Source organism: Ranitomeya imitator, chromosome 1 (assembly GCF_032444005.1).
Source record: "Ranitomeya imitator isolate aRanImi1 chromosome 1, aRanImi1.pri, whole genome shotgun sequence".
In the NCBI taxonomy this organism is placed as follows: Eukaryota; Metazoa; Chordata; class Amphibia; order Anura; family Dendrobatidae; genus Ranitomeya; species Ranitomeya imitator.
In genome coordinates, this window is record NC_091282.1 from 1,106,993,751 (window position 1) to 1,107,019,804 (window position 26,054).

At 44.3% G+C, this 26,054-nt stretch overlaps 1 protein-coding gene across 2 annotated transcripts in view; it reads left to right on the top strand.

The window, feature by feature from the left end:
* FAM149A (family with sequence similarity 149 member A) overlaps nucleotides 1-26,054 on the top strand; it is a 257,211-nt gene that overhangs the window by 227,644 nt on the left and 3,513 nt on the right. For both annotated transcript variants that reach the window (XM_069744361.1, XM_069744362.1), the window contains exons 11-13: nucleotides 6,972-7,095; nucleotides 9,642-9,770; nucleotides 15,683-15,761. In XM_069744361.1, coding sequence (XP_069600462.1) covers nucleotides 6,972-7,095; nucleotides 9,642-9,770; nucleotides 15,683-15,761 — 332 coding nt within the window. The remainder of the gene's footprint in view (nucleotides 1-6,971; nucleotides 7,096-9,641; nucleotides 9,771-15,682; nucleotides 15,762-26,054) is intronic.

Consider the following 26,054-nt stretch of genomic DNA (forward strand, 5'->3'; position numbering starts at 1 on the left):
GAATACCCGATGCGTTAGAATCGGGCCACAATCTAGTATTGTATAATGGCCACACATGATGCTCCATACTGTATAATGGCCACACATGATGCTCCATACTGTATAATGGCCACACATGATGCTCCATATTGTATAATGGCCACACATGATGCTCCATACTGTATAATGGCCACACATGATGCTCCATATTGTATAATGGCCACACAGTGCTCCACACTGTACAGTGGCCACACATGATGCTGCATACTGTTTAATGACCACACATGATGCTCCATACTGTATAATGGCCACACATGATGCTCCATACTGTATAATGGCCACACATGATACTACATACTGTATGATGGTCACACATGATGCTACATACTGTATAATGGCCACACATGATGCTGCATACTGTATAATGGCCACACATGATGCTACATACTGTATGATGGCCCCACATGATACTACATACTGTATAATGGCCACACATATTTACTCCTACACACGTGGCTCTGCTCCGTACACCTTGCATACACAGCTCCGCTCTGTACACCTCATACACACACACACGGCTCCGCTCTGTACAACTCATACACACAAATGGCTCCGTTTCAGACACCTTATACAGACACACGGCTTCGCTCCGTACACCTCATACGCACACACGGCTCCGCTTCGTACACCTCATACACACACGGCTCCGCTCCGTACAACTCATTCACACACACGGTTCCGCTCCGCACACCTCATACACACACGCGGCTCCACTCCGTACACCTCATATACACACGGCTCCGCTCTGTACACCTCATACACACACATGGCTCTGCTCCGTACACCTCATACACACATGGCTCTGCTCCGTACACCTCATACACACACACACGGCTCCGCTCCGTACACCTCATACACACACACACGGCTCCGCTCCGTACACCTCATACACACACACACACACATGGCTCCGCTCCATACACCTCATACACACACATGGCTCTGCTCTGTACACCTGATACACACACGGCTCCGCTCCATACACCTCATACACACACACACGGCTCCGCTCCGTACACCTCATACACACACACACACACGGCTCCGCTCCATACACCTCATACACACACATGGCTCTGCTCTGTACACCTGATACACACACGGCTCCACTCTGTACACCTCATACACACACACACAGCTCCGCTCCGTACATCTCATACACACACACGGCTCCGCTCCATACACCTCATACACACACATGGCTCTGCTCTGTACACCTGATACACACACGGCTCCACTCTGTACACCTCATACACACACACACGGCTCCGCTCCGTACATCTCATACACACACACGGCTCCGCTCCATACACCTCATACACACACATGGCTCTGCTCTGTACACCTCGTACACACACACGGCTCTGCTACATCCACACTGTAAACAACTCCTGACATTACACATAAGCTTACCGTCTAGTACCATGACAGCACAGCAGAGTCCTGCAATACACGGAGGCCCCTGATCATGTGAGTCCTGACTCCTCCCCTCCTGTGACCTCATCACAGGTCCTGAGCAAGCTTCAGTGACTCACTGTGACTGAGAGGCCCTCCCGATCCCTCCTCTCTTCCTGGTCCAGCATCTGCCACCCGTCACCTCACCGCAGACCATAGCAGTGACAGCCGGCTGGACAGCAGCATAGTATATGCTAGCAGGTGAGGAGGGGGGCCCGTTTAACTGTCACATCACATGCGTGCAGCAGAGCGGGCCCCCCTGCTTCTCCTGTTAGCAGTAATACTACCGCCGGCTGTCATTCACATTCACTGTATTGTATGCCCGTTGGGGGCCCCCTCCCGCTCTGGGCCCATGTGCGGTTGCACAGGTTGAACAGGTGGTATGTCCGCCCATGCACTAACCACTTTAGCATGTAGCATTTATCCGACACTGGCTGTATGCTCTCAGCATGGTAACATAGTAACATAGTTAGTAAGGCCGAAAAAAGACATTTGTCCATCCAGTTCAGCCTATATTCCATCATAATAAATCCCCAGATCTACGTCCTTCTACAGAACCTAATAATTGTATGATACAATATTGTTCTGCTCCAGGAAGACATCCAGGCCTCTCTTGAACCCCTCGACTGAGTTCGCCATCACCACCTCCTCAGGCAAGCAATTCCAGATTCTCACTGCCCTAACAGTAAAGAATCCTCTTCTATGTTGGTGGAAAAACCTTCTCTCCTCCAGACGCAAAGAATGCCCCCTTGTGCCCGTCACCTTCCTTGGTATAAACAGATCCTCAGCGAGATATTTGTATTGTCCCCTTATATACTTATACATGGTTATTAGATCGCCCCTCAGTCGTCTTTTTTCTAGACTAAATAATCCTAATTTCGCTAATCTATCTGGGTATTGTAGTTCTCCCATCCCCTTTATTAATTTTGTTGCCCTCCTTTGTACTCTCTCTAGTTCCATTATATCCTTCATGAGCACCGGTGCCCAAAACTGGACACAGTACTCCATGTGCGGTCTAACTAGGGATTTGTACAGAGGCAGTATCATGCTCTCATCATGTGTATCCAGACCTCTTTTAATGCACCCCATGATCCTGTTTGCCTTGGCAGCTGCTGCCTGGCACTGGCTGCTCCAGGTAAGTTTATCATTAACTAGGATCCCCAAGTCCTTCTCCCTGTCAGATTTACCCAGTGGTTTCCCATTCAGTGTGTAATGGTGATATTGATTCCTTCTTCCCATGTGTATAACCTTACATTTATCATTGTTAAACCTCATCTGCCACCTTTCAGCCCAAGTTTCCAACTTATTCAGATCCATCTGTAGCAGAATACTATCTTCTCTTGTATTAACTGCTTTACATAGTTTTGTATCATCTGCAAATATCGATATTTTACTGTGTAAACCTTCTACCAGATCATTAATGAATATGTTGAAGAGAACAGGTCCCAATACTGACCCCTGCGGTACCCCACTGGTCACAGCGACCCAGTTAGAGACTATACCATTTATAACCACCCTCTGCTTTCTATCACTAAGCCAGTTACTAACCCATTTACACACATTTTCCCCCAGACCAAGCATTCTCATTTTGTGTACCAACCTCTTGTGCGGCACGGTATCAAACGCTTTGGAAAAATCGAGATATACCATGTCCAATGACTCACCGTGGTCCAGCCTATAGCTTACCTCTTCATAAAAACTGATTAGATTGGTTTGACAGGAGCGATTTCTCATAAACCCATGCTGATATGGAGTTAAACAGTTATTCTCATTGAGATAATCCAGAATAACATCCCTCAGAAACCCTTCAAATATTTTACCAACAATAGAGGTTAGACTTACTGGCCTATAATTTCCAGGTTCACTTTTAGAGCCCTTTTTGAATATTGGCACCACATTTGCTATGCGCCAGTCCTGCGGAACAGACCCTGTCGCTATAGAGTCCCTAAAAATAAGAAATAATGGTTTATCTATTACATTACTTAGTTCCCTTAGTACTCGTGGGTGTATGCCATCCGGACCCGGAGATTTATCTATTTTAATCTTATTTAGCCGATTTCGCACCTCTTCTTGGGTTAGATTGGTGACCCTTAATATAGGGTTTTCATTGTTTCTTGGGATTTCACCTAGCATTTCATTTTCCACCGTGAATACCGTGGAGAAGAAGGTGTTTAATATGTTAGCTTTTTCCTCGTCATCTACAACCATTCTTTCCTCACTATTTTTTAAGGGGCCTACATTTTCAGTTTTTATTCTTTTACTATTGATATAGTTGAAGAACAGTTTGGGATTAGTTTTACTCTCCTTAGCAATGTGCTTCTCTGTTTCCTTTTTGGCAGCTTTAATTAGTTTTTTAGATAAAGTATTTTTCTCCCTATAGTTTTTTAGAGCTTCAGTGGTGCCATCCTGCTTTAGTAGTGCAAATGCTTTCTTTTTACTGTTAATTGCCTGTCTTACTTCTTTGTTTAGCCACATTGGGTTTTTCCTATTTCTAGTCCTTTTATTCCCACAAGGTATAAACCGCTTACACTGCCTATTTAGGATGTTCTTAAACATTTCCCATTTATTATCTGTATTCTTATTTCTGAGGATATTGTCCCAGTCTACCAGATTAAGGGCATCTCTAAGCTGGTCAAACTTTGCCTTCCTAAAGTTCAGTGTTTTTGTGACTCCCTGACAAGTCCCCCTAGTGAAAGACAGGTGAAACTGTACAATATTGTGGTCGCTATTTCCTAGATGCCCAACCACCTGCAGATTTGTTATTCTGTCAGGTCTATTAGATAGTATTAGGTCTAAAAGTGCTGCTCCTCTGGTTGGATTCTGCACCAATTGTGAAAGATAATTTTTCTTGGTTATTAGCAGAAACCTGTTGCCTTTATGGGTTTCACAGGTTTCACTTTCCCAGTTAATATCCGGGTAGTTAAAGTCCCCCATAACCAGGACCTCATTATGGGTTGCAGCTTCATCTATCTGCTTTAGAAGTAGACTTTCCATGGTTTCTGTTATATTTGGGGGTTTGTAACAGACCCCAATGAGAATTTTGTTACCATTTTTCCCACCATGAATTTCGACCCATATGGACTCGACATCCTCATTTCCTTCGCTAATATCCTCCCTTAAAGTGGACTTTAGACAAGACTTTACATAGAGACAAACCCCTCCTCCTCTCCGATTTTTACGATCCTTTCTAAACAGACTGTAACCCTGTAAGTTAACTGCCCAGTCATAGCTTTCATCTAACCATGTCTCAGTTATTCCCACTAGTATATAGTATATGGTAGTATATGGTATATTTGTCTCTGAAATACTTCAGCGTTTCAGAAAAAAAGCATCCTTTAAAAGCTGCTAAACAGCAGGTCCTCGGCAGCTTCTCCCCATTCGCTGATCATAGTCTCTGCCTACTCGCACGTAGACGGAGAATACAGTAGCTTCTGTACTTATGCATCAGGTTCAGTGCCGGGGCGCGGTTACAGCTGCGGTGACTGAAGCCGCGTCGGCCGCACCTCTATGACTGAAAGCCGGAAGCTGATGGGAAGAATAAACTTAATTTTCTCCTGGCAGTCAGGCCTTTAGTGCGATGGCTGCGCATCTGTAGAACGCTATTAACCTGAAAATTAACCCCATATCTGCATGTTAGGCCGGTTTCACACGTCAGTGTCTCCGGTACGTGTAGTGACAGTTTACTCACGTACTGGAGACACTGACACACCTATATCAGGGACAGCGCACTGTACTTACCACCTGAGTCAGTGCGCGTGTCCTGAGCTGAGCTGGCAGAGCTCGGAGATTCTAGAGATGTGGTGCGGCTGCGGTGGTGAGACTTGCAACAGATGTACAAGACCTGAAGCACGTGACCGCCGGGGTACTGGCTGGGGGCGGATCTGCTCTCCGGAGCTCCGGGGTTAGGAACACTGGCTAAGGAAGCCAAAAGAGGTGTCAGACAGGCATGGGTAAGACCAGAGGACTGCGCAGTTATCGGAGGAAAAGGACAAAGACGTGGTCAACAACTAGCCAGGGTCAGAACCAGAGAGAGCAGCGAGGTACCAGGCGGAAGCGATACGACGGAAAATCAGGGACGTAGCAAGGGTCAAACAGAGAGATATAGGAGGCACAGAATCAGACGCCAACACTCAGAAACGTTAACAGACCAGATCATGCACAAGCGAGCATTCAAAAGCAAACAGTATCCACAGATACCCGGGGTCAGTAACTCAGCCAAGGAAAAAAGTATCACTGACAAAGGACAGAGCCCAAAAGAGGCTTTTTAAAGCCCTCCCACAGCGAGAGAGAGGCCAACAGCATTAACCCCTGAAGCACTAGACAAGAACTTCCATACAGACCATGACAACGTAGACCCATTCAAATGAATGGCACATGCCAAATGTGCCACACATCATTGGTTTTAGCATGTCGGCTACTAGAAAACGGGGTTCAGTAAATGCTAAAACTGACCTGACATTATGATTCTCCAGGTCAGTACGAGCTCATAGACACCAAACATGTCTAGGTTACATTTTATCTAAGTGGTAAAAACAAATTCCAAACTTTGCTAAAAAAAAAATTGTGCCATTTTCCAATACCCGTAGCGTCTCCATTTTTCGTGATCTGGGGTCGGGTGAGGGCTTATTTTTTGTCTGCTGAGCTGGCGTTTTTAATGATACCATTTTGGTGCAGATACATTCTTTTGATCACCCGTTATTACATTTTAATGCAATGTCACGGCGACCAAAAAAACGTAATTCTAGCATTTTTAATTTTCTTTCTCACTACGCCACTACTAGCGATCAGGTTAATCCTTTTTTTTATTGATAGACCAGGTGATTCTGAACGCAGCAATACCAAATATGTGTAGGTTTGATTTTTTTTTTATTGTTTTATTTTGAATGGGGCGAAAGGGGGGTGATTTAAACTTTTATTTTTTTTATTTTTTTCATATTTTTTAAAACATTTTTTTTTTACTTTTGCCATGCTTCAATAGCCTCCATGGGAGGCTAGAAGCTGGCACAACTCGATCGGCTCTGCTACATAGCAGCGATCATCAGATCACTGCTATGTAGCTGAATTGCAGGCCTGCTATGAGCGCCAACCACAGGGTGGCGCTCACAGCAGGCCGGCATCAGTAACCATAGAGGTCTCAGTTTTTGACAGCGGCATTGAACTGGTTAATAGCGGCGTGTGAATCGCGATTTCACCTGCTGCTATTGCGGGCACATGTCAGCTGTTTTGAACAGCGCCAGAGCCCACATTGAAGCAAGGGACCCGACCTCCGCAGTAATAGTACGGCGGAGGTCGGGAAGGGGTTAAGTCTAACCAATAAACCATTAGATTATATATAGAGAGTGTTCATGTATATGTTTAACTACATCTTAAAAAAATATGCTGCAATCATAGTACCCGCAGATTATGATTATTACAGACCTGTTGTTTGTGAAGAGTTTGCTTTAAATCCCAAGTAATTGTTTTATTTTCTATTTCAGACACACTGGACTAGACAGGCTATCTTCACCATCCATCCAGGCCATCAGGAGTAAATTACCACCTATTAGCTCATTGGAAACAGTGGATCAGCAATTATCAGTGCCCGGATCTCGGCATTCTGCTGTACGATTACAATTTCTCTTGTTCTAATAGTTTTATTTGATATACATGTCTTTACCTACAAAAAAAAATGGCGGCATTGTAAATTACCCAAAAAAGGTAGTCGTGGGAGAGCTGCTGCTCCTACTCGCACTGGCAGTATACGGACAACACGTGTGCCCGTCCCAGTGCGCTGCTGTGTGTGGGGTGCATCACACTCACCGTACTTCTAGCCCGCAGGCCTCCACAGGCTCCACGTTTTCCTCTTCTGGAACTTTGGCCGCAATCGATCCAGGGGACACAGGGTTCTTAAACCAATCAAACTTTTACTTGACAATTGGCAGTCTGTACAAACAGGCATATAGGATAAGGCCCAACGGGTTGTCGTCTTTCTCACAGGTACCGGACGTAAATTTAGCCCTGGCTCTCGGTATGGATAGTGCACCTGTCTTGCTAACTTCTCTAGCACTAGGAATTCTTCTTCACCAGTAGCAGTACACTCAGATTGCATCACCTCCCACCTCTTGCAGTTTGAGTTCATCTCCCCTTGTACTCTGAGTGCACCCAAAGGCCCCGACATCCATCTTGAGGTTCCCTAGGCTGGCAGATGGAATCACATGGAAGGGTATTTTTGACAATCCACTGCCCCGAGTATTAGGTCCATGTTGTCCCTAGCATCCTATTGCGTGCGACTGCTGTTGTCACTTCACACTACTGTTCTCCAATGAACTTTCACTTCCTGAACTTGGCACTAGCTCTCAGTTTTCCCTCCCCAAACTTGGCCGGCCATTACAGTTAACACTGCCTAGGCTAAACTGCTGCCCCAGTGGGTGTTACCCATGACAACATGCATGAATATAAAATACAGTTAGCCCCTTAAAATGTCAGGGAGCAGACCATCAGCTCAACCACACCTGCAGCTTTCACAATGCATGCTGGGATACAACTTCTGTTTATTCCTTCAGTGCCATTACAGAGAGTTAACCCTGTCAGTAAGGATGAGCGGACTTGTGGAAGTTCAGGTTCTGGTACCCCACCTGAACTTTAGTCCAAAGTTCAGTTTTGATACCAGAACTGTACCCAAACTTGAACCGGAACCCAGACCCCATTGAAAACAATGAGCACCGAAACTGTGGAGCTGGAAATTTCTTTCTTTCTTTCTTTCTTTCTTTCTTTCTTTCTTTCTTTCTTTCTTTCTTTCTTTCTTTCTTTCTTTCTTTCTTTCTTTCTCTCTCTTTCTTTCCCTCTCTTTCTTTCTCTCTCTCTTTTTTTCTCTCTCTCTTTCTTTCTCACTCTTTCTCTCTCTCTTCTTTTCTTTTCTCTTTCTTTCTTCCTTTCTTTCTTTCTTTCTTTCTCTCTTTCTCTCTTTCTCTCTTTCTTTCTTTCTTTCTCTCTTTCTCTCTTTCTTTCTTTCTTTCTTTCTTTCTCTCTCTTCTTCTCTTTCTCCTTCTCCTAGACTTCCCCAGGAATGCCGAACATTAAACTTCTACTTCTACTTCTGGGAGAAGTACGTGTTTAGAATTTAGCACCGGACACTTATCCGGTACGAACCGCAAACTTTTAAGTTCAGGTTCGCTCATCTCTAGCTGTCAATTGTGTTCTAGCAGAACAAGTTTCTTCCAGTCCTCATTCTTTATCTGCGCTGCAGGCTAGATATCAACCTGCCGTCACCCAATGAGCACCCCAAGGAGTGGCAAAGTGTGCTCTGTGCTATAACACGTTGAAGAAATATCAGAAATTGTATTCAAGCGTACAACGTGAGTGATTTCTTTTACAATGATTGGAGGCAGAAGCCTTTTTTCACATGCACCGCAGTAGAGAGAAGTTCTGACTGGCAATATAGTATTTATCAATATCAATAACATCATTAATGCTGTGCTCACATCTTGTGGATATACAATATAGTGATTTTTTTTGTTGATTTTTGCAAAATATGTGCATAGCTTTAGGAGGAAAATTATGGTACAAAGGAGATCAATATAAGGTGCTATGTTTTAGCAATAATTTTTGCAGTAATCGACCTGTATAGTAAATACACGATATATACTGCACTTAAAACTACTCGATCTGTCTATTATCTGGTGTCTTAGTAGAACCCATTGAAAGCCCTTATCTTCAAGCTTGATCAGAAGAGTATGGTGTTTTTTTGGTTCTTGTGTTGTCGATATATGCAAGGGATCACAATGACAGAGTTTGGGCCGTGCATGCGCGGTAGAAAATGGTAGACGCGACGGACAAAGAAACGTTCACTTGAACGTTTTTTTGTGATGATGGTCCACCAAAACACGACGGATCCGTCGCACGACAGATGCGATGTGTGGCCATCCGTCGCGATCCGTCGCTAATACAAGTCTATGGGCAAAAAACGCTTCCTGCGAGCACATTTGCAGGATCCGTTTTTTGCCCAAAATGACAGATTGCGACGGATGCCAAACGACGGAAGTGTGAAAGAGGCCTTAGGCTGCTAGTCTGGTCATATGCTCGGTGTTACCAAACTTTACATGAACTTTAGTTATGTTTGTTTCTTTCTGTTACAGGAAATCTCTAATGGTTTATTTTGCATCCAACAGAACAGAGCAAAGCAACCACACAGCCGGGTATCCAGTGCCGTACCTGACACCACGGGACGGCGACCCCTGCGTGAGAGAACGGTGGTAATGGAGCAGTTCTCACGACCCAACACAACACATACCTTCAGGGTAGGTACAAAATTGGTTGCACAGCTGTAGCAATAGGATAATACTATTAGGCCACGTTCACACAGTCAGTATTTGGTCAGTATTTTACCTCAGTATTTAGTCAGTATTTTACCTCAGTATTTCTAAGCCAAAATCAGGAGTGGGACAATCAGAGGAAAAGTATAATAGAAACACATCACCACTTCTGTATTTATCACCCACTCCTGGTTTTGGCTTACATATACTGAGGTAAAATACTGACCAAATACTGCTAGTGTGAACGTGGCCTTATACTGACCATATCAATTGTAGCCTAAATATATCATATATGAACAACTATATACTGCGAAGTAAGAAAAGACCAAATGCATATAAGCCTACAAAAAACTCCAGAGCATCCAAAAAAAAATCACAAAAATGCACAATGATTTATTATAATATGAATGCCTTTGATAAAATCTATACAAAAGAAACGGCAAAAAAAAAAAATCTGTTACAAAGTTCCAATAAGCAGAGGAGGGAGACTCACTCCACAAAGTGCAAATATAATATGATGGACAGAAACTGCGCCAATAGGCCACTATTAATAGGTGCACAAGAATTCGATACATTGAAGAATACATAGTAGTTGGGCTAATCTGATGCCAGAATATGACAACGCAGTAAGCCATACAGTGAGGGTTACCGAGAACACAGGACTGAAGAAATAATGTATGAAATGAACACAAATATTAATCACCTGCTAGTGTGGACATCCTAGGCACGCTCACACGCTTTACCTCCTGGCATTGTGTGGAGCAGGGGTGTCAAACTGCATTCCTCGAGGGCTGCAAACAGGTCATGTTTTCAGGATTTCCTTGTACTGCACAGGTGATAATTTAATCACCTAAACAAATAATGAGTTGGTGATTAAATTATCACCTGTGCAGTACAAGGAAATCCTGAAAACATGACATGTTTGCAGCCCTCGAGGAATGCAGTTTGACACCCCTGGACTGTGGAGAATACTCTATTATTCTATATTCTAGTTTTTTACAGTATTGAATAATTGCTCATGTGACAAATGTGATATCCAGCTGTCATGTTAAACTAGTTTTTAGAAAATCAGAAATAGCAGATGGCAGCATGGCATGTGATTACTGTATTACTGGCATACAGGTCCTTCTCAAAAAATTAGCATATAGTGTTAAATTCAATTATTTACCATAATGTAATGATTACAATTAAACTTTCATATATTATAGATTCATTATCCACCAACTGAAATTTGTCAGGTCTTTTATTGTTTTTAATACTGATGATTTTGGCATACAACTCCTGATAACCCAAAAAACCTGTCTCAATAAATTAGCATATCAAGAAAAGGTTCTCTAAACGACCTATTACCCTAATCTTCTGAATCAACTAATTAACTCTAAACACATGCAAAAGATACCTGAGGCTTTTATAAACTCCCTGCCGGGTTCATTACTCAAAACCCCCATCATGGGTAAGACTAGCGACCTGACAGATGTCAAGAAGGCCATCAATGGCACCCTCAAGCAAGAAGGTAAGACCCAGAAAGAAATTTCTCAACAAATAGGCTGTTCCCAGAGTGCTGTATCAAGGCACCTCAATGGTAAGTCTGTTGGAAGGAAACAATGTGGCAGAAAACGCTGTACAACGAGAAGAGGAGACCGGACCCTGAGGAAGATTGTGGAGAAGGACCGATTCCAGACCTTGGGGAACCTGAGGAAGCAGTGGACTGAGTCTGGTGTGGAAACATCCAGAGCCACCGTGCACAGGCGTGTGCAGGAAATGGGCTACAGGTGCCGCATTCCCCAGGTAAAGCCACTTTTGAACCATAAACAGCAGCAGAGGCGCCTGACCTGGGCTACAGCGAAGCAGCACTGGACTGTTGCTAAGTGGTCCCAAGTACTTTTTTCTGATGAAAGCAAATTTTGCATGTCATTCGGAAATCAAGGTGCCAGAGTCTGGAGGAAGACTGTGGAGAAGGAAATGCCAAAATGCCTGAAGTCCAGTGTCAAGTACCCACAGTCAGTGATGGTGTGGGGTGCCATGTCAGCTGCTGGTGTTGGTCCACTGTGTTTCATCAAGGGCAGGGTCAATGCAGCTAGCTATCAGGAGATTTTGGAGCACTTCATGCTTCCATCGGCTGAAATGCTTTATGGAGATGAAGATTTCATTTTTCAGCACGACCTGGCACCTGCTCACAGTGCCAAAACCACTGGTAAATGGTTTACTGACCATGGTATTACTGTGCTCAATTGGCCTGCCAACTCTCCTGACCTGAACCCCATAGAGAATCTGTGGGATATTGTGAAGAGAAAGTTGAGAGACGCAAGACCCAACACTCTGGATGAGCTTAAGGCCGCTATTGAAGCATCCTGGGCCTCCATAACATCTCAGCAGTGTCACAGGCTGATTGCCTCCATGCCACGCCGCATTGAAGCAGTCATTTCTGCCAAAGGATTCCCGACCAAGTATTGAGTGCATAACTGAACATTATTATTTGTTGTTTTTTTGTTTGTTATTAAAAAATACTTTTATTTGATTGGATGGGTGAAATATGCTAATTTATTGAGACAGGTTTTTTGGGTTATCAGGAGTTGTATGCCAAAATCATCAGTATTAAAACAATAAAAGACCTGACAAATTTCAGTTGGTGGATAATGAATCTATAATATATGAAAGTTTAATTGTAATCATTACATTATGGTAAATAATGAAATTTAACACTATATGCTAATTTTTTGAGAAGGACCTGTATATCATGATCCTGTGGCGCCATCTAATGTGAAATCTGTGTATTGCTGAAGTTACCAAGCTTCATCTTACACTACTGTAATGTTTTTCTGCATCATAACACATTGTAGTATTATTGCACATTGTGTCAGATCTCCTCTCTCATACAACAATACTTGCCTATGAATATGTGACCAATATTAATAAAAAAAATAGGTATTTCACCACTAGCATTCCTAAAGGGTTAGTCACAAAAGAAAGTTATCCACTAACCATTGATAATAAATTATCTGATCCATAATGATATAGAGAAAGGGCTCTGGAACCCAAAATCAGGAATTCACAACCTTTCTTTAATGGAGTGGAGGTGCACATGCTCGATCTCTGCCCTATTCGTTGGTCCAGTATGTGCACCTCCACTCCAAGAAGGGGTCTGCATTCCTGGTTTCTGGGTTCCAGAGCCCCTGTATTAGGATTGCTGGGAGTCCTAGCATTCGGACCCTCCATGATCAGTATGTTATTCTCTATAAAACGTGTAGGGGAGAACTTAGTATTTTGGGAATAACTCCTTAATTCTGTCTTGAAATAAATTTACTTAATCAGGATCCGTCACTAGATTCATGCTGTCCAAACCAATGGTGGCATGAGTAAGAGACTGGATGCATAATTGCAGCCCGGTATGTTTGTCTCTGAAATGCCAGGGCATGTCTACATACGACCTGTCAATCAACTACAGCAGTGCAGGGAATAGATGGCTCTTTACGTTACTGTGTTTTTCAGACTATAAGACGCACCGGACCATAATACGCACCTAGGTTTTAGAGGAGTAAATTAGGAAAAAAAATGAAGCAAAAAATGTGGTCAATTCTGTACTAATGTCACCTATCCTGATATATATGGTCCTCTCATCCCCATCCTGGTCTGCATGGCCTCCTCATCCCCATCCTGGCAGGAATTATCACCCTCATCCCTATACTAGCATGCATGGACCCATGCCTTTCATAGTATGCAGGGTCCCCATCTCGTCCTAGTATGCATGGCTCCACATCCCTATCCTGGTATACATGGCCCCCTCATCCCTATCCTGGTATACATGGCCCCCTCATCCCTATCCTGGTATACATGGCCTCCTCATCCCTATCCTTGTATGCATGGCTCCTCATCCCTATCCTGGTATGCATGGCCCCATCCCTATCCTGGTATGCAGGGCCCCATCCTTATAATTGGCCCCCACCCCATCCCCATTCTGGTATGCATGGCCCCATCCTTATAATTGGCTCCTCATCCCTATCCTGGTATGCACGGCTCCTCATCCCTATCCTGGTATGCATGGCTCCTCATCCCTATCCTGGTATGCATGGCCCCCTCATCCCTATCCTGGTATGCATGGCCCCCTCATCCCTATCCTGGTATACATGGCCTCCTCATCCCTATCCTGGTATGCATGGCCCCCTCATCCCCATCCTGGTATACATGGCCTCCTCATCCCTATCCTGGTGTACATGGCCCCCTCATCCCTATCCTGGTATGCATGGCTCCTCATCCTTATCCTAGTATGCATGGCTCCTCATCCCATCCTGGTATGCATGGCCTCCTCATCCCTATCCTGGTATTCATGGCTCCTCAGCCCTATCCTGGTATTCATGGCTCCTCAGCCCTATCCTGGTATGCATGGCTCCTCATCCCTATCCTGGTATGCATGGCTCCTCATCCCTATCCTGGTATGCATGGCTCCTCATTCCCATCCTGGTATGCATGGCTCCTCATCCCTATCCTGGAATACATGGCCTCCTCATCCCTATCCTGGTATACATGGCCCCTCATCCCTATCCTGGTATGCATGGCTCCTCATCCCCATCCTGGTATGCATGGCTCCTCATCCCTATCCTGGTATACATGGCCTCCTCATCCCCATCCTGGTATACATGGCCCCCTCAGCCCTATCCTGATATGCATGGCTCCTCATCCCTATCCTGGTATGCATGGCTCCTCATCCCTATCCTGGTATACATGGCCTCCTCAGCCCTATCCTGATATGCATGGCTCCTCATGCCTATCCTGGTATGCATGGCTCCTCATCCCTATCCTGGTATACATGGCCTCCTCATCCCTATCCTGGTATACATGGCTCCTCATCCCTATCCTGGTATGCAGGGCCCCATCCCTATTCTGGTATTATTTCCCCCAACCCTGGTCCTGGTATGCATGACCCCATCCTTATAATTGGCCCCACCCCATCCCCATCCTGGTATGCATGGCCCCATCAGAAAACATTAAAAAAAAACCCATTACACTTACCAGGCGCTCCCTTGCAGCATCCTGCTCTGGTGCCAACAGCTGCTTAATGCTTGTTAGCAGTGTATGGCAGGGACATCATGCGCTGCTCACAAGCAGAGCACAGCTGCCGGAATACTCGCCGGGACTGTGTGCGCAAAGAGTAGCGAGTATTCATTGCTCTTCAGTAGTGCGCAGTGTCAGCCAGCGGCTTCCTGCAGCTGCGGGTGGTCACGTGTGCCGCAACTTAAGAGAAATTATATTGAAAACAAATGAATATCCATTGCCTTCCACAACCATGGGTGTGGAATGCGTGAATATTCATTTCTCTTTAGCATCGGGAACAGGAGTTAGCTGCATCCGCCGGCTCCAGCCTCCTGTGACCCGCTGCTCCGCCGATGCTGTTCCCCCACCTCCCCACCACAGCCAGACTATACACCATACATCTGGACTATAAACCCCCCCCCCCCCCAATTTTCCTCCACATTTTCACATTTTTGAAGGAAAAAAGTGCGTCTTATAAACTGAAAAATACGGTATGTTTCAAAGAAAAACGCACCTGTCTGTAATCGTTCGGCCAGGCTCTGATCTAAGGTATGCTGTCCGTGGTTTGGGCAGCATTAATTTAGTGTAGCACTAGATGCTGGCCATTGAGAGGAACGCATGGGTAAACTGAGGGGCCCTCTTACAGACACAGAGACCAGGGAGGGCATACAGACCAGGGCTGTCGTGATGAGACCTGACTGCTTTTACAGCCGGTTTTAGCTTAGGTCATCCCTATACTGTAGCTAATATTTGTATCATCTATGAGAGATGAGGTTTACTGGTAAATGTAGGGCGTAATATCAATGTGATCAGTTAATCATTAGCAATAAGTGCTATATGTGACTCCATTATTGTCATATTTACCACAGTCAGAGACATCGCACAGAAGATCCTTTACTCCATTGGATTTTGCTAACCACACGTGGACAGGACATTCCTTCCTGACAAGTAAGAAGCTTTTTCACTACCGGGGTCCTTGACCAATGTCAACCTTTATAGTCCCACGTAGTAGAAAAAAAAGTTCTATAAACCATATTGCTTAACACTTTTCTAACTTCGTCATGATCTAATCCATGGGGATTAACTGGAAATCACATACATGTAAGAAAGATCAAAGATAACTCTGCTTTTTTTTCTGGAAACATCCATAATATCAGCATCAGATTGTGCAGATACAAAGTTAAGGCCTACATTGTAAACTGAGGAGTAAAGTGCAAGTTATGTGATTCTGAGCCAGGAGCCACGTGGCACTGATATGGTCCTTTGCTGCGTCCCATAGCAAAGATCACCCAGTTCCTTGCCAATACCAAGTCTTCTAATTAATCCTAAAGGGGATCTGTCAGCAGGTTTTTGCCACCTAATCTAAAAGCAGCATCCTGTATAGACAGAGACCCTGATTCTAGAGATGTGTCACGTACTGGGCTGCTTGCTGCAGATTTGATAAAAGTTTATCACCAGGAGATTATTACTGGAGGACCAGTAATAGTCCATCTGCCAAAAAGGACCAGTGATAGTCCTTCAGCCAGGTAGTCCTCCATATTCATGAGCTCTTTTTATAACTCACCCCAATCACTAATTGGCAGCTTTCTGTATGCACTGTGCATAGGCAGAAAGCTGCCTATCAGTGTTGTGAGCGGAGCTATAGAGAGCTTAGGATTCAGAGAACTGCTAGATCTGCAGCAGAGGAAACAGGGATTTTATCAAAATGACAGCCAAAAGCTCAGTAAGTGAAGCAATGCTGGAGTCAGGGTCTTTGCCCCTACATTGCGCTGCTTTCAGATGGGTTGAACCAACATAAAGAAAAGAGGAGTGCCAATAAGGTCTCATAAAATAATCATTTTATTAATATAATTTAAAAGATTTATATAAATATTAGAAAAAAATATATCCAACAAACAGAATACTCCTGTAAAGTGGTGCCAGAGCACATATGCAATATATGGCCGGGGTCACACGCACGAGTCTCTCGCATCGATGTTTGTCGGCATTTATTATTATTATTATTATTATTATTATTTGCTCTCAGATGGGGTAGCAAAAATCTAGTGACAGATTCCCTTTAATTCTTTCATCAAAATAATTCCTTACAGCTGTCATATCATAGTAATGATGAGAATGCAGGGTTCTCTGGTGTATATCTTTTCCTAACCAGTCTTCCGGTAGAAGTTTTTTACAGTTTAATGACATTTTGCACCATGAATTATCAGCATGAACTTTATACTGTGGTCCTTGTGCTTCGTACAGATAGATAAGAGTTCTATTTTAGTGATAGTTATTTTCTTATAAACATGAACTTTCCTTTCATTAAAGCATTAGGGTTAAAATTCCAACTTGGAGATAATCTAATATTTCCAGTTTCCAGAGTAAATAATCTCACAAGAAGCAAAGTGTTGAAGTAAACTAGTATATGGCAATATTGTAAACTAATACACAAAAAATAAAATGATCCCTTGGTAAAAACAGCAGGAGTGTAGCATGTGCTGTAAGTCAAAGTATCTGGATATAGTCTGTTTTGAGGCTGTCAAAGTGGAGTTTTCTTCACACACAGAGAAACCATTTCAGCAAACTCTCCCTCATTGATGTATGTGCACGCAAAGTCTTTTTTTACAGCTTCTTCCACTTGGACTCTCCCTGAAAAACGGCTGCGAAAAGTGGAACTTAATGCACAGCAATGTAAAAAAACACTGCCATGAACCTACTCAGTCTTTTGTTGCTTCATTAACCAATTCAGGGTCCGTAAACCATGAAGCCGATGAAAGAATTAGCATTTTCATTATTTGGACGACCTCTGCTAGATATCCACCCTCTAGTTATAGTTTAAAGGGGTGGTTCGATACCTAAAATATCCTTTCTAAAATACCTTTTCGCCCTGACCACTTTTGTAACTAGATTTATTGTACAATACCCTACACTTAACCCTACATATATCACTTAATGTTTTTGTTTTTATTTTCTGCACTTGCTGTGACATTTTTGTTTGAGAAGAGTCTACAACAGGATGTCACAGAAAGCAGGAGCTACACTCGCTCCCCACAGCGCCCCTCCTGGAACAGGACGTCATCAGGATGCAGTGCAGCAGCCACTTACTATAGTTTCTTGCATTGCTGCCCTCTGAAGATATCCAGGATCCATGATTATAGATGCAGCGCCCCAGAGTCCTGGTCGTTGCAGTAATGTCGCTCTGCCTCTAAGGGGATTGATGTTATGTCTGATTGCACTAAAGGAGTTCACCTGACCAGGTATCACAGTCACACATTACACTTCACACTCCGGCCACCAGGGGGAGCAAAAGGCACTATGTATTAGGCCACTCCTCACACTGGTAAAACTGGGGGCTGGACAGGAAGTTAGAGAGAAAGCAACCTGGGAGAGCTCCAGGGAGGACCTGTCATGGGTGGGTTCCTGGCAGGTACCTAGTAGAAAGGACAGAACGTGACGGAGCCGCGCCTGCGCTACCCTGCGGTGGCATCCTAAGAAAGGGCACGAAGTGAAGTATATTGTGGAGAAGTGAGAAATGAGATCACAGCACAAGGAGATAGAACCAGTAGGAGTCGTGCCCCGAGATCGCCAACATCCTACTGAGGCGCGTAGCCGGTGGCCGGAACGTCGAGGAAGTAACTGACTCCAAGCATTACTTCAAACAGCGGCAGGACAGTAGATTATAGGTTGGCTGTCTACCTTAAATCACCTAAGCAGACATAGGGGGCAACCGTGGAGAGGGGCGTCTCTAGGGTCCCAGAATAGCTCTGAGCCTACCCGTCATACGGGTGCGTCCTAGCCAGATAAACCTCGGGGACGGAGAAGAGAAAGAACTGATACGAGAGTTGTGAGGACTATCCCGTGGTGCTCAGCAGGGAAGGACTACAACACACAGGCGCTAGTTGGTAGGCAACGATTTCCACCTGCAAAGGGAACTCTGGATGTGCCTTCGGACCGCCCGGTCTCAGTCAGCCCTGTTAGCAGTGCTCTGGATTGCGGATCCCGAAGCCTTCAGTAAAAAGGTAAGAGACTGCAACCCTATGTCCTCGTTATTAACCGCACCTCGCATCATCACCACCTACACCACTGGGAAGCCCTGGGGATATACTTCACCTGTGGGAAGGTATACCATCTAGCTGCCATAACACCACCCCAGTGGGCCCCAAGTAGCGTCGGTCGCCCTGACTGAATACCACAGGTGGTGTCACAAAACCTTGACAAACTTGCATCACCTTTCATTGGACGCCCCTTGGCAGGGTCACGGACCGGGTCCAGCCACCGTGACAACCCTAGAACCGAGACAGAGAGGACCGGTACCGAGTACCCCGCGGCCCTGTGTCTGGAGGCGCTCCATAGACACTGTTAGAGAAGTGAGTGCAGTTCCCGCTCTCAACTTATATCTCTGCCACGGCATCTCCTAACTGTGGAAGAAGATGTTGTTAAGGTGCAAAGATCAGCAGCGTCACCCCACAGCTTCTGTCATAGTCCTCAAAACATTCAATATCAGGGAGCAGTGCTCGTGTCACATACTGCTTCAAACACTGTCTCGGGATGATAATTCACTTGTAGGCGGAGCTAGAAACTGTGAGATGGTGCTGATGTCAATCACGGACGACTCTTCTTTCACAATTAGAAACAGCCACAACGGAGATAGAAACAGAGTGCCGGCGCTACATTCACCTCTGCCACAGTGTCTATCACCATCGACCCAGGACATTTTCATAGAGGGCAGCCATGCAGGAAACTGTAGTAAATGACTGCAGTGCTGCTTCCAGATTACGTCCTGTTCCAGGAAGGCCATAAGATGCAGGGAAGTGAGTGCAGCAATGATCAAAGGTATGTGTGGAGATAAAAGGTCACAGAATTTCAGGAAAAGAATATCTCGCCAACCATTAGTCTTGGGGGTGGATCAATCATGTTTTGGGGTTGTGTCCTGGGGAACAATTCACAGGTAGAAGGACGAATGGCTTCAATGAAATTTCAGCAAATTCATGATGCAAATGGAGCGCCCGGTCAGGGCAAGGGGTTACTCGGTACCGGGTCCGGTGTTCACAGGGGCATGTCACGGTGGCTGACCCGGTCCGTGGGACAAGGTTTATGTTCATGACGCCACCTGTGGTATTCGGTCAGGGTGACCGACGCTGCTTTAAGGGGTCCGCTGAGGTGATATTATGGCAGCTAGATGGTATACCTTCCCACAGGTGAAGTTTATCCCCAGGGCTTCCCAGTGTGTAGATGGTGAATGGTGCAGTGAAGAACAAGGACACAGGTTTGCAGTCTCTTTACCTTGTTTACTGTTGGTTCATCAGCCACAGTCCAGGGCACCAGATCACTGGGCAGGTAGACTCCAGCCGGTTTGGAGGCAAGTCTAGAGTCCCCTTGTCCAGGTGGAAATTAATAGCCTTCCCTCACGCTGTAGTGGTGTAGTCGCTTACTGCATGAGCTTCAAATAAGGTCCTCACAGATGTTCTCTCTCTGTCCCCCGTAGTCTGATAGGACAAAACCTGTATGACTGGTGGCTTGAGGCGGTTTATAGGGACTCCAGCATGCCCCAGCCTCTGAGGGGTGCCACTGTGCCTACTGGGTGTAGGTGCTGACAGGTAACGTGCAATTAGCTGTCCTGCCGGTCTCTGAAGTAAGGCAAAGAGGTCCTTACTACCTCGGTATTCTGGCTACCGGTTATCTGCGCCTCAGGAGGAGGCAGCCAGCTCGGGGCTGGTCCCCTCCTGTGCTTTGCTTTCCTGCATGCTCACTACAATGTATTCTGCTTTCTGAAATGTCTCCTTCTAGGAGCTGCAGCTCTTAGGGCATGCACAGCTCCATTGACCCACTGTCCTGCTCAGACGGATGTATTGAACTAACTTTCCCTACAGACTACCAGTTATATATATATATATATATATATATATATATATATATATATATATATATATATATATATATATATATATATGGGGAGTCACCTAGTGTTATGATAAGGTAATTCAGTACCACAATGGACATAGAAGTCAGAGCACATACAGTGACCTGACAATAACCCAAAAACATAGAACGAGCTCTGAGACGTGGGAACTCTGCTGACCGCAATCCCTAATCCTCTCCAACCACACTAGAGGCAGCCGTGGATTGCGCCTAACGCTCCCTATGCAACTCGGCACAGCCTGAGAAACTAGCTAGCCTGAAGATAGAAAATAAGCCTACCTTGCCTCAGAGAAATACCCCAAAGGAAAAGGCAGCCCCCACATATAATGACTGTGAGTTAAGATGAAAAGACAAACGTAGAGATGAAATAGATTTAGCAAAGTGAGGCCCGACTTTCTGAACAGAGCGAGGATAGGAAAGGTAACTTTGCGGTCAACACAAAACCCTACAAAAAACCACGCAAAGGGGGCAAAAAGACCCTCCGTACCGAACTAACGGCACGGAGGTACACCCTCTGCATCCCAGAGCTTCCAGCAAGCAAGAAAAAACAAATAAGCAAGCTGGACAGAAAAAACAGCAAACAAAATAGCAAAAGCGGAACTTAGCTATGCAGAGCAGCAGGCCACAGGAACGATCCAGGAGGAAACAGGTTCAATACTAGAACATTGACTGGAGGCCAGGATCAAAGCTGGAGTTAAATGGAGTTAAATAGAGCAGCACCTAACGACTTCACCATATCACCTGAGGAAGGAAACCCAGAAGCCGCAGTACCACTCTCCTCCACCAACGGAAGCTCACAGAGAGAATCAGCCGAAGTACCACTTGTGACCACAGGAGGGAGCTCTGCCACAGAATTCACAACACCTAGTAAATAGGATCAAAAGCTCCCCCTGGTGGCCTGGAGTGTGATTATGTTGCATGCTTGTGGTCCCTGGATGCAGTTATCTTTCCTTGCTTCCAAACGTAGCATCACTCTCCCCGAGAGGAAAGCAATGCCACTGTGACGACCAGGACCCTGGGGTGCCACACAAACATAACACCATCTGTAAAAAAAAGCTGAAGTTGAAAAGAGGATGGCTTCTGCAAATGAATAATAATCCTAAACATAAGTCAGAATCCACAATAGACTACCTCAAAAGGCACAAGCTGAAGGTTATACAATGGCCCTTACAGTCCCCTGACCTGAACATCATTGAAAATGTATGGCTAACAGCATTTACAAGCTGTGATACTTGCAATAAGGGGTGCCACTAGGTACTAACCATGCAGGGTGCCCAAACTTTTGCATCGGCCCATTTTCTTTTTTTGTAATTTTGAAAATGGAAAAAATGGGAAAACCAAAAGAAAACAAAGGGTGCAAAAAATCCTTCCAGGCATGTACCAAACTTCATACTATTGTCCAAAAAAATGAAGGCAGCACTGCAATAGAAAAAATAAAAGTGATTTATCGGCCCATGTGCGACATTTCAGTCCAGGATGCGAACCTTTCTCAAGCAGTTGTAAAGTACAAATGCATACACATATATAGTGAATTAAACAAGCAAAGAGATTTGTAACAATCAGTGAATAATACAAAATATGAAGCTAGTAAGAGATTCACAGAAAAAAGATCAATCAAACCTAGACTTCTGGTGCTGCGCCCCCTGCTGGTATAAACTCATTTGAACTCTAGTGTGGGAATTTTTCTGAATATTTTCTCACGCTCGAATTCATCTGAGGTTATGCCAGCAGGGGGCGCAGCACCGCAAGTCTAGGTAGCTACGTTCCCCTTCTTCCCATTCATTCCCCAGTTTTTACAGGCAGGAGCACAGCTGCATTAGCAGGCTCCTGGCTGTTAAATTATTTAACCCCTTTAGATGGATTTACAGCGTGGGACATGACTGTAACGGCGGAAAGGTATGGGATATTGTTGTTGTTTTATTTTTCCTTTTTTACAGAACGAGGGTCGTCATTTGGATTAAGAGTATAATAAACTATTACAACACCCTATGTCTTTATTTCAATAAAATACTTTTTTCCTAATGTGTGTGTGTTTTATTAACAATTTACTACTATTGGATTAATAATGGATAGGTGTCTTATTGACATCTCTCCATTTTTAACCAGGCTTAATGTCACCTTACAATAGCAAGGTGGCATTAACCCTTTATTACCCCATATCCCACTGCTACAGGGGAGTGGGGAGAGAGAGGCTAAGTGCCAGAATAGGCACATCTTACAGATGTGCCTTTTCTGGGGTGGCTGGGGGCAGATGTTTTTAGCCAGAGGGGGCAATAACCATGGACCCTCTCTAGGCTATTAATATCTGCCCTCAGTCACTAGCTTTCCCACTCTGGCGGAGAAAATTGTGTGGGAGCCCACGCCAATGTTTTCCCTGATTTAACCCTTTACTATAACAGAGCCCCCAAATTTTGCACACAGACACTTGGAACATTATTAGTGAGGAATATGTAAAAAAAACAAGGGATATGAAATGGTTTACTGTATGTAAACCATGTCTCATATCCTGTCGGGTTTGGGAAGGAGATAGCAAAAGCCGGCAATTGAATTACTGGCTTTTAAGCTATCTAGCGCTGCATTAAATATATATATATATATATATATATATATATATATATATATAGCAAATGCAAAAGGAACAGCCAGACAGCACCACTGCCAGGAAGAACAAAGTGGGAACCGCTCACCTGTGTAAAGCCAGGATATCTGATCTTGGGTGCGTAGCTCCGCTGGAAAAAAGTCCATATGAAATAGTGAATGTATAAGGAAATAGAGCGCACTCGCCGATCATCCAGTGCAGGAATCTTTATTCAAACATCATGCTGTACATCTTCACGACCGGGGGTGCTGTACAGATAGTGCGGCAAAGCGGGACGACGGCCGTTTCACGCCTGGCTGGCGCTTCAACGGGCATATTTATATATGTGTCTCACTGACATATATATATATACAGTGGGGCAAAAAAGTATTTAGTCAGTCAGCAATAGTGCAAGTTCCACCACTTAAAAAGATGAGAGGCGTCTGTAATTTACATCATAGGTAGACCTCAACGATGGGAGACAAACTGAAAAAAAAAATCCAGAAAATCACATTGTCTGTTTTTTTAACATTTTATTTGCATATTATGGTGGAAAATAAGTATTTGGTCAGAAACAAAATTTCATCTCAATACTTTGTAATATATCCTTTGTTGGCAATGACAGAGGTCAAACGTTTTCTGTAAGTCTTCACAAGGTTGCCACACAATATTGTTGGTATGTTGGCCCATTCCTCCATGCAGTTTTCCTCTAGAGCAGTGATGTTTTTGGCTTTTCGCTTGGCAACACGGACTTTCAACTCCCTCCAAAGGTTTTCTATAGGGTTGAGATCTGGAGACTGGCTAGGCCACTCCAGGACCTTGAAATGCTTCTTACGAAGCCACTCCTTCGTTGCCCTGGCGGTGTGCTTTGGATCATTGTCATGTTGAAAGACCCAGCCACGTTTCATCTTCAATGCCCTTGCTGATGGAAGGAGGTTTGCACTCAAAATCTCACGATACATGGCCCCATTCATTCTTTCATGTACCCGGATCAGTCGTCCTGGCCCCTTTGCAGAGAAACAGCCCCAAAGCATGATGTTTCCACCACCATGCTTTACAGTAGGTATGGTGTTTGATGGATGCAACTCAGTATTCTTTTTCCTCCAAACACGACAAGTTGTGTTTCTACCAAACAGTTCCAGTTTGGTTTCATCAGACCATAGGACATTCTCCCAAAACTCCTCTGGATCATCCAAATGCTCTCTAGCAAACTTCAGACGGGCCCGGACATGTACTGGCTTAAGCAGTGGGACACGTCTGGCACTGCAGGATCTGAGTCCATGGTGGCGTAGTGTGTTACTTATGGTAGGCCTTGTTACATTGGTCCCAGCTCTCTGCAGTTCATTCACTAGGTCCCCCTGCGTGGTTCTGGGATTTTTGCTCACCGTTCTTGTGATCATTCTGACCCCACGGGGTGGGATTTTGCGTGGAGCCCCAGATCGAGGGAGATTATCAGTGGTCTTGTATGTCTTCCATTTTCTAATTATTGCTCCCACTGTTGATTTCTTCACTCCAAGCTGGTTGGCTATTGCAGATTCAGTCTTCCCAGCTTGGTGCAGGGCTACAATTTTGTTTCTGGTGTCCTTTGACAGCTCTTTGGTCTTCACCATAGTGGAGTTTGGAGTCAGACTGTTTGAGGGTGTGCACAGGTGTCTTTTTATACTGATAACAAGTTTAAACAGGTGCCATTACTACAGGTAATGAGTGGAGGAAAGAGGAGACTCTTAAAGAAGAAGTTACAGGTCTGTGAGAGCCAGAAATCTTGATTGTTTGTTTCTGACCAAATACTTATTTTCCACCATAATATGCAAATAAAATGTTAAAAAAACAGACAATGTGATTTTCTGGATTTTTTTTCTCAGTTTGTCTCCCATAGTTGAGGTCTACCTATGATGTAAATTACAGACGCCTCTCATCTTTTTAAGTGGTGGAACTTGCACTATTGCTGACTGACTAAATACTTTTTTGCCCCACTGTATATATACCGTATATACAGTGTATATATATATATATATAAGAGAGAGAGAGACTGTATATATGTTTTCATGAATATTTGAGCCCATGGATCCATTCTATCTTGCTGTACGGATTACATACGGATCACTGTTTTGGGAACATTTCTGCATATTACATCTGAATAATACGGACCATATTTCCCTACGCCTAGTGTGACGCCAGCCGCACAGTGCTCCTTGGGATGTTTAAAGTTTTGGCAATCGTTTTGTATCCAAATCCGGCTTTAAACTTCTCCACAACAGTATCACGGACCTGCCTGTTGTGTTCCTTGGTCTTCATGTGCTCTCTGTGCTTCAAACAGAACCCTGAGACTATCACAGAGCAGGTGCATTTATACGGAGACTTGATTACACACAGGTGGATTATATTTATCATCATTAGGCATTTAGGACAACATTGAATCATTTAGAGATCCACAATGAACTTCTGGAGTGAGTTTGCTGCACTGAAAGTAAAGGGGCTGAATATTATTGCACGCCCCACTTTACAGTTTTTGAATTTCCACAAAAACTTAAAATAACCAATAAATTTCGTTCAACTTCACAATTGTGTTCCACTTTGTTGTTGATTCTTCACCAAAAATTTACATTTAGTATCTTTATGTTTGAAGCATGATATGTGGGAAAAGGTTGAAAAGTTCCAGGGGGGCGAATACTTTCTCAAGGCACTGTATTTTACTTATTTTTTTTAAGTAATTTTTATATATAAAATATAAATTGCAAAGAACTGAGTGATTGTTTGTTTTG